Below are 10,293 nucleotides of genomic sequence, written 5' to 3' on the forward strand. Positions count from 1 at the left end.
TCTGTTGTGAGTTGGACCTGGACTTGAACACTGGGGATTTGAGACTCAGGGGACTCAGACTTGAGGTTTATTGATTCAGCTACATCCTGGCACAAGGATCACCTCACTGTAACATTAAAGTTTCACTCTACTCTAATCTCCAAGGACACTGTGCTGAAACCGGTAAAATACATTACACACACAAACTGTTGCTACTGAGGCACACAGTTTTCTACAGTAAAGTGTCACTCACTATGTTGTAGACTGGTATTTCATGTTGAACAAGCCAAACCATTAAAAACACAACTAGACTAATGTATACAAAAGAGCAGGTATACATATGTTCTCACTTATTACTTTTCCTGACAGCTTTAATAAAGGTCACAGGTGATGAAAGACTTTGAAATATCAATTTTATTAAATTAGATTAAATTCTTAATTTCTGCAACTCCACTGCTCATTTACTCAAAATCAGGATATTAAAAGAAATAAGTTTTAGCTGACAGGGTTAATATGGGCATGCTTGCACACACATATTTTGCTTCCTGTGTCATTTCAAGATAAAGTTAAATTTTAAGTTTTCTGAGAACAACGATTGTGAAAACAAAGAGCGTTTCGTTCAGATAACTCTCTGTAATGGTCCATGTGTTGTTTTATATAATGTTGCTCCGCACAGAGTCAGCACATCACAGTGGATGAGTGACAGATGCAGACATCACAGTGGCTAAATTCAAGCCTGAAGTCTTAAGACCGTGATGAGTCATGTCCGTGCCCTTGTGTAGTCACAACCTGTGTCTATGTGTATGTGTGTGTGTGTCTGTGTGTTGTCCTGCTCCTCCGCTGTCATTCATGAGCTCAGACCTATTCTGGTCCCCTCAGCCTCTTCTCCTATGGTAGAGAAATGTGGGCTGACACAACAGAGTTTTACAAAGCCCAGCTGGCAGGCTTTGTTATGCAAGCATATTACAGCTCTGTTCCTGACGGTGCATTACAGGAGTAATCCACCGAAAACACGTTAATACTGTCACTAAAACAGTCATTGGCTCTGTACCCTGTATTTCTGGCACAATTTGATAGTTTGATAGTGTATTTCATATTGCTGCAGTTGAATTAAGGTGGATTAGTAGGTCTGGTGCTGATATCATTAATTAGAAGCACCTGAAATCCAGCTATTATGCCAGCTCATAAAAAAAATATTATGATGTAAAACAGCTTTAAATTAAATGTTAAATGTAAACATTACAAGATCTTATTGTCTGCCAAAGGATTTATCTTCTCCTCTGGTAGAAAAATGTGTCTGAAAGCAGTATGCATGCTTTTTTTTATTTTTTTAAAAGCCTACTGAATCGTGCACATGTCATTTTGAAACATTTTCTAAAGCAGTTACAGTTTGGCATGCTGGGAAAATCAACTTGACAACGTGTCATTATCATTATTAAGTTGTAATTGTGCAGGGACACAGCTGAGAGCAGTCTGTTTTCTATCTTAAGCTGCACTCACATGCTCACATGCAGAGATTGTAAAGTTGTTTGTTAGAAGAAGCTTGCACTGGTTTTGAAAAGTCATATTTTTTGGACTGGTCATGCAGATCGAGAGTTTTTCAAACTCCAAATATATATTTTCAGCAGAATCGGAAAGAGACGTATTTGTGAAAATGCACAGAGTGAAAGAGAATTAAATCATATAGTCTATATTTTGGTACTGATTTAAAAGCAACACAGGGTGATTAAAAATATATTTTGCCACCTGCTGTGACGCTCCAGGTCACTAGGTGGAGCCGTTGGGCTTAAACTGTCTATTCCTTTTTGCCGCCATGTGACCGGAAGTGCAAGTTCAAAACATTGAGTAACATCTTTGAGCGGCTCCTCTCTGACTGTCACACAATGGTACATGAGGCTTTTAGCTGACATTTATCTGTTAAACACGGTTAAACAGTGAAAGAAACCCCGGTGAGTGAAGCACCGTCAGCCCGGGGCTCCGTCATGGCGGGGCCGCTGCTGGAGTTTGAGACCGAGATGTTTCTGAGTCTGTTCGGCTGCGACGGGCTGCTGGTGGCGGCCGAGGGGATGGGGATAGACCGCATCCTGCTACAGTTCATGCGGGTTTACTCGGAGCAGGGCAGCCTGGTCCTTCTGCTCAACACAACAGCACCTGAACAGGTGAGCACCGCAGCGGTTAGCTCAGCTGAACAGCTGCTGCTGCTGCTGCTGCTGCTGCTGCTGCATGTCCGCTGTGGAGGAGACTGGAGTCGGAGCTCACATCTGCTCGGTGGCTGATGTTCACCTGCATGTGATACCGATTAGTTTTAGGTTGGGTATTTGACGGACATTCGCCCCGGATCAGGCGGCGACTGCGTCTTCTGCTCCAGCCAGTTGTTGGCTGTTGGTTCACGGTCTGCTCAATCTCTGACACCTCGTTCCTACCACGATCTCATTTAGGGACCATCAACAAATTGCCATTGAAATAACATCCAACCAGTGTTATTTATAATATCTTCTAGAAATAATTCTCTAATATATTTAGTTTAAAGATGAATCGGACACATCACTTTGTATGGTATTTTAGTGCTCCCTCAATTTAATATCAATAATTTTATGGAAAAAATAATCATAATCATTTTCTCAATAGCTTCCAGGTAATGTGATGTGCCATGCTTGCTGTGTGAGACACAAGTCTTTTTATTGCATTTTAACACTCATGTTTTATTCATTTTTAATACATCTCATAATGTAAATATTAGTGTTTTAACTCATAGCTAAAACACTAAACGTGCTGTGTGAGACACATTTTTAACTTTTAACTTTAACATCGAACACTGTCAAGTTCATACTGAGCTGCTCAAACATGACAGAAAGTGTAGTTGACTGTTTGGTCTTTTACAAATTAAAAGAAAAGTCACTCCACTGACTGAAGATTTGCAACAAACAAAGTAAGAGTACCTCATAAAAATGTCAAAAGAACGATGCTTGTTACATAGAGGAAAAGTCATAGGTTAAAAAAACCTCAAGTAAAGTACAGATACACCAAAAACATACTTTAGCAGTCTTTTCAAAGAATGAATTTACATAAGGGAATATTAGATCAATATTGTGGCTTTACTTATTTGTGAATCAACGTTATCTATTCTACACTACTGTTAAACATCTCATACATTTAATTTTAGCTGCTTCTTTGCAACGTTTTAGTATGAAAATGTGTCACAATATACAGACAAATGTATGTCTGGTCATTCAGGTTATCAAATCATACTTTCCTCCCTCTCTTCTCTCTTCAGGAGTATTTCACAGAGCAGCTGCGAGTGGAGGGTGTGACTCACCTGCCCAGGACGGTGACCAGCGACATCCAGAGCGCAGAGCGTTATCAAGTCTACACCGAGGGAGGAGTCCTGTTTGTCACCAGCAGGATCCTGGTGGTGGACTTCCTCACTGACCGCATCCCAGCTCATCTCATATCAGGTCAGAGGACTGTGTGGTCAAACCTGAAATGAGGACCATATTTGTCATGTTTCCTTTAAAAAAAAAACCTAATAAAGAGGTAGCAATAATAAATAATAATAAATTGTTCTTTTTTTTTAACATCCATTTCCCCCACACACTTCAAGCACACATCTGATCATCCACAACCAATACAGAAGGAATTTCAAGTGGAGAAAAAAACAGATTCAGTAAATACGAATAGAAATAAGCATTTGATATACAGTATACTTATTATACCAGAAAATGTTGTGGTTGTTTAAACAAACACCTTGTAAGGGATGTATTTAGTTCTTGATGTTGTGTTGGATTTCATTGTACAGGTGTGACTGTTCTCTCTCTCTGCATCCTTCAGGCATCCTGGTTTATCGTGCCCATAAAATCATTGAGTCTTGTCAGGAGGCCTTCATCCTCCGTCTGTTCAGACAGAAGAACAAGACGGGCTTCATCAAGGCCTTCACTGACAAGGCCACGAGCTTCTCCTCAGGCTTCTGCCAGGTGGAGCGAGTGATGAGGAACCTCTTCGTCAAGAAGCTCTACCTGTGGCCCAGGTGTGATGGAGCATACGTATCATGTGCTGTAGCAGGAAGAGGAAGTGCGTCTGTCTTTTTTCTTTATCTTTGCTCTATACGCCTGCTTCATTCAACAGGTTCCAAGCATCAGTGAACTCAGCGCTGGACAGGCACAAGCCAGAGGTGGTGGAGCTCCACGTGTCACTGACGCCATCGATGAGAGCCATTCAGAGCTCCATCTTGGACATCATGGGCGCCTGTCTGAAGGAGCTGAAACGCTACAACCCCACACTGGAGGCTGAGGACCTGTCACTGGAAAACACCCTCGGAAACGCTTTTGAGAAGGTCTGTTACTGTGTTACTTATCTGTGACACATTAAAGGAGCTAAAGACTCTGGCCAAAACTGTTGCTGCAGTTAAATTCAAAATACTGCAAGGCGTTGATTCCCTTCCCCTCCCCATCCGCCCTAGACCGGAGGTTGCCAGATAGCCACACGCTATCCTCTGCTTCAGCTTTGTGGCTTTGGTACGCCGAGACTACTCACACAGTCTATCGCCACCGGAACCGCAACAATTTAATTTCAATTTTCAATTTCAATTTTAATTTATTTAAAAGGGACAGTACAGTTCAAACATAAATGTTGCCATTTGATGCACTGTACCAGATTATAGCTTTAAGCTAATTTGCATCTGTAGTCCCTTGGCAGGTCACATTCAAAATACAACACGTCTGCATGCACCCCCCACCCCACCCACGCCCACCCACACGCAGTGTAATAGAATGAAATGAAGCAGATAAATACATGTATACATGCACTGGGAAAACGGATTATTGTGCATAAAGCTAGGTGTGGGTCCAGGAGAAATTCAAATAAAATGTTTAAATGCGAATATTCTGCCTGTACTGTACTATTGTTGTTTAGATATTTCAAATTAACATGATTCCTTGGTCTTTTGTGACATATTGGGTGATTTTATGATTACTTGGCATACATTTCTTACATTTAGCTACTTTATACTAACTCAGCACTGAGTTAGACCCCAGCTATTAAACTTATTTGATTAAAATATTGCTTAGTAATAATAAAAAAGAAGAAGAAGAAGACCTAATGTGATAGAAACCGTTGTATTTACAGAGTTGTTCTGTTGCTCTCTTTGATGTCAAAGAATGTACTGTGTGGTTGATTTGGTTGTTTGAAGTTGTAGTTGACCTGGTCTTACTCTCTCCAGACCATCCGTCACTACCTGGACCCCCTGTGGCACCAGCTGGGAGCCAAGACCAAGGGCCTGGTCCAGGACCTGAAGGTTCTGAGGGTTCTCCTGCTCTACCTCACCCAGTACGACTGCATCACTTTCCTCAATCTGCTCGAGTCTCTGCGCTCCAGCCAAAAGATCTTTGGCTCCAACTCGGGTAAACTAGAAATCCTTAACTGCTCAGAGTAGTTTTAGTTGAAGTGAAGAATAATGAACTTAATGTCCATAATTAATCTTTGTTATGCCTGTTTGATTGCATGCGCCTGTTATTGTAACCATCAGGGTGGCTGTTCCTGGACTCCAGCACGTCCATGTTTGTGAACGCCAGGAGTCGAGTGTACCGCATCGCTGAGAGCAAGAAGAAGCTCAAAGTGGGAGCAGAGGCTGAGAAACAGAAGTTACCCTCCGCCTCAGGTGACGCAGCAGTGACCAGATCTCTGACAGTGTGTTGCATCATGTGCTGTGTGTGTATTGAGGAGATTACTAAAGGTTATGTGTGTGTGTGTGTGTGTGCGTGTGTTTCAGAGGTGAAACGAGACCTGGTGCTGGAAACGAGCCCAAAATGGGAGGCTCTGACTGAAGTGCTGTTGGAGATTGAGAGGGAGAACAAGAGCTCTCAGCTGGAACCAGGTTAGAGCTCCCTGCTGTTACAGCGTGAAGGTGGTAACAAAATGTTGTACAATGCAACTTTTTTAGATTTATAAAAGTGGGTTTGTCAACCAATTATTATGTAATGTCTTTTTAACTTTAGCATACAAACCCAAACATAGGAATAGCACATGAAAAAACAAAGATTTAAAACCAGTCCACAGCTGGCATTTCACAAAGCTGAAGGAGATGTTTAAGTGTGTTTGTATCCTTTTCAAAGCCCCGGCGTTGAGCGTGCTGTGTCACTCTCATAGCCCACCTGCACATAATGGAACACAGATGTGGAGCAAAACCATAATTTTAATATCAAATCTGCAACTTTTACAAGATCTGCAAGAGAAAAAACCATAAAGTTTATTATTATCAGAGTCTTAACTCAGATGTAGAAAGGATAAATTTTAATTCCAAACCCCTGACTTCATGGCTGTAATAACAACTGAGATTTTCTGAGTTATAGTTTAATAAGGTCAATTTGGTTTGGTTGGTGAAACAACGGCAACAAAAGCTCTATGTTGCCTGGCTAATACGCACTGCATTCCAGTGTGTGCACTATTTTTTATGGCAAAAAATGGCTTCAAGAAGACAGGCTTTTCAAACTTTCATAGAGATCTGTGAATCAGGACCTCCAGTATGTCATTCTGTGAAGCTAACATGAACTAAAGCAGAGGCAGAGCAGAGTTGTCAGGCAGATATAGAAACAGTATAATTACCTGCAGTAGATCCTGCACAGTACACTCTTAGCTAGGAGAACCGATCAGGAGGAGACGGGCAGACAGAATGTGTTGTTGTGCATGTGGCCACCAGAAAAATGTGTTTTAGACACTTTTAAACACTCTTTGAAACGAGCCAGTATCCATTAAATAAAATCTGCTGTGGTTTATCTTGCCATGAAACCAGCACTTTGATTTGGCGCTGTATTTTTTCAACTGTTGTATTCTGCAAGATTGCACATTATTACTCCGCAGCTTCACGTCAGCTGACTGATGTAATGATAAGACTCAGAGAATACACAATACAGATATTTTATTTGATTCTTTTTATTTATAAAAACTCGATCCCAGTACAGGCCCATAGTTTACTTGTGTAACTCTTGCCTCCAGGTCGTGTGCTGATCTGTGCCAGTGATGACCGGACTTGTGCCCAGCTGCAGCAGTACATCAGGAACGGCTCTGATTGGCTGCTCAACAGACTGTACGCCCGCACGATCGCCAAACGGGACTCGGCCGCAGCTGCTGCCCTCGAACTCGACTCGAACAAAAAGGGAAAAGGCTGGAGCAAAAAAGGAGCCAAGGGGAAGGAGCCCGCACCGAAGAAAAACACAAAGTCCACAAAGAGCAAAGGCCGCTCGTCACTGACCCTGACCCAGATGGTGGGGAAGGAGGAGACGGGTGAAGGACGATCAATGGGCAGCAGTGGCGATGAGGATGAAGCGATGGACGAGGACGAAGGCGAGGAAGAACAGCTGAAGCTGGATCTGTCGTCTGATGATTACTACGGCGTCCTGAAGGAGCCGCTCACCGTCATTCACCCTCTGAAAGGCTGCACCGACCCCCACAGCTTGACCCGGGTGCTGCACGAGGTTGAGCCCAGCTTCGTGGTGCTGTACGACGCTGAGGTGAGTTTTGTCCGACAGCTGGAAATCTACAAAGCCACCCGGCCCGGGAAGCCACTCAGGGTGTATTTCCTCATCTACGGAGGCTCGACAGAAGAACAGAAGTATCTCACAGCTCTGTCCAGGGAAAAGAAAGCCTTCGAACATCTCATCAGGTGGGAACTGTTTCTTTCCTATCAGGCGTTTGGGATGATTGAGGTTGTCCGAAGTGTCGGCTTTTCTCACTGGTGTTTATGTGGAATATTACAGGGAAAAGGCTACTATGGTCATTCCAGAGGAGAGAGAAGGACGAGAAGACACCAACCTGGATCTTGCTAGAAATTTAGAGCCTGCTAATGCCACCACCAACTCCCGCAAAGCAGGCATGTCTGATTTAGTCTTCCTTTTTTTTTTTTTTTTTTTTACATTTCTTTAAAGGGTTAGTTCAACATTCTGACAAATTGGCCCATTGCCATAATCCCTATAGTTTTAGGAGTAGGTTCATTACCTTTAATTGTCAGTGCAAGCTATTTTTAGAATGGCGGAGCAGAGCTGCGAGCTGCTCAGAGCTGCGCTACGGAGTCGGAGGCTAATGGGATTTCTTGGTTTCCCTCATTGAACTCATCAAATACACAATCCAACAACTCCAAAACGCACTTGTGGACAAGTTGTGACCTGCACATTCACCACGCTATGAGATTTTGATATGACGTTTTGCATGAATTTACCTTGAAAACAACTCTGTCTTGTAACGTTCCGTTATTATCTCATAGCGCGGTGAATGTGCAGGTCACAACTTGTCCACAAGTGCGTTTTGGAGTTGTTCGATTGTGTATTTGATGAGTTCAATGAGGGAAACCAAGAAATCCCATGAGCCTCCGTAGCGTAGCTCTGAGCAGCTCAAGGCTCTGCTCCGCCGTTCTAAAAATAGCTTGCACTGACAATTAAAGGTAACGAACCTACTGCTATGACTACAGGGATTATGGCAATGGGCCAATTTGCCAAAATGTTGAACTATCCCTTTAACAAGTGTTTCTTAATTTTGTATTTCCACTCCCTGTCCCACACTCAGGAGGCCAGGAGCAGCCCAAAGAGCCGTCACGGGTCATCGTGGACATGCGTGAGTTCCGCAGCGAGCTCCCATCCATGCTGCACCGCCGTGGACTGGACATCGACCCTGTCACCTTAGAAGTGGGCGACTACATCCTGACCCCGGACATATGTGTGGAGCGCAAGAGCGTCAGCGATCTGATTGGCTCTTTGCAGAGCGGCCGTCTCTACACCCAGTGTCTCTCCATGACCCGTTACTACAAGAAGCCGGTGTTACTCATTGAGTTTGACCCGGATAAACCGTTTTCCTTGATGGCCCGATCAGATTTCCGTCATGAGATATCATCGAATGACATTTCTTCAAAACTTACCTTGCTCACCTTGCATTTCCCGCGGTTACGTATCCTCTGGTGCCCCTCCCCTCATGCCACAGCCGACCTCTTCCTGGAGCTGAAGCAAGGCCGCCTCCAACCAGATGCCGCAGCAGCTCAGGCCGTCACGGCTGATTCAGACACAGTGTCTGAATCATCAGGCCTCTACAACCCTGGGCCGCATGACTTCCTTTTAAAAATGCCTGGGGTCAATACAAAGAACTACAGAGCTCTGATCAAAAACGCTGACAGCCTGGCAGATTTAGTCAAACTCAGCCAGGAGAAGTTAACAGAGATACTGGGAAACGCTGTCAATGCTAAGCTGCTGTATGAGTTTCTACATAATGTTGCAGATGTCCCTGCTCCTGTACAGAAGGCCAAACAGACTAAATAAATTAAAGAAGGGACTCCAACATATCAGTATAAAATGTTCTTAACATCAGGATCTGCATTGTAAAGCTGAATGAAAATGTCTCTGGTGTAAAACTGTGTGAGTGAATTCATGTATTTTTTACAGTCTAAGTGAAATGCACATTACATTAATGTTGAAGAATGAAGCACAGGGTTTTTTTTATATATATATTTTTTGTAAACTGTGCAAGATTTGAAACTTTTATATTTAAAAGAATTACATGATGGAAAGATAAAATTAAAGTGTTTTTTTAATGTAAAATAACTAATTTTTCAAAATAAAGATTTCTGGAACAAAGCATGTTTTTGTCACTCAAAAGTGCGCCACTCACTTAGATCAAATCATTGTTATTCAGAGGTATAAAAGCTGCTCAAATACCACAAATGAGTAGCACATATTGCAGTAAGATGAAGTAATGTTAATGTTAAATCTATACAAATTCTCAAGTACAACTATCAGTTGGTAAAAAGCATATTTCCCTTTAATTCACAGTTTTAAGTCTCACAAACTCAGTAACTATTGAAATGTACTTGTCTTTATCCATACCTTTGCCACAGGTTTTACTTACACTTTACAGTTTCATAATGAAGTAGTGTCCTAAACTATAGTTGAACAGCATCCACTCCAGCGGGGCTGTCTTGATATCAGATTTTCACAACATGATAATCATTGCCAAAAGAATGAACTCAAACAAGATCTACAGGGGAGAAAAAAGTTAACCATGAAATTATGCTGATTGTGTGTTCTGTCTCTTTCCGTTGAATACAAGTGTAGGGAGGTGGAGAGAGTCTGTAAAACTGTTATTAATTTTTATTTTTCCAAATATCAGCTATTGTCACACCCCTATTACAAAAGCATGCTACTGCCATTGTGTTCAGTATTTAATGCTCTCTTTCTCTTTCAGTGTGAGATTGAAGGCAAGACTAATCAGCTTTATTTCTCCTCACAGTGGATGTCCACCTTTACTGAGGCAAGTCATTATGCAAACCCTATCAAAACATAC

At 42.4% G+C, this 10,293-nt stretch overlaps 1 protein-coding gene across 1 annotated transcript; it reads left to right on the top strand.

Moving 5' to 3' along the window:
- The first annotated feature begins 1,797 nt into the window (after nucleotides 1-1,797).
- On the top strand, nucleotides 1,798-9,590 carry ercc4 (excision repair cross-complementation group 4). The gene is made up of 10 exons (XM_085761457.1): nucleotides 1,798-2,138; nucleotides 3,254-3,434; nucleotides 3,808-4,003; nucleotides 4,102-4,309; nucleotides 5,195-5,375; nucleotides 5,501-5,632; nucleotides 5,744-5,848; nucleotides 6,967-7,633; nucleotides 7,728-7,840; nucleotides 8,530-9,590. Exons 1-10 carry the CDS (start codon nucleotides 1,962-1,964, stop codon nucleotides 9,270-9,272), a joined length of 2,703 nt encoding a protein of 900 aa, XP_085617583.1. The 5' UTR covers nucleotides 1,798-1,961; the 3' UTR covers nucleotides 9,273-9,590.
- Nucleotides 9,591-10,293: the final 703 nt, after the last annotated feature.

The sequence above is a fragment of the Trachurus japonicus genome, chromosome 19 (assembly GCF_045865225.1).
Source record: "Trachurus japonicus isolate A0001 chromosome 19, Traja_1.0".
Taxonomy (NCBI): domain Eukaryota; kingdom Metazoa; phylum Chordata; class Actinopteri; order Carangiformes; family Carangidae; genus Trachurus; species Trachurus japonicus.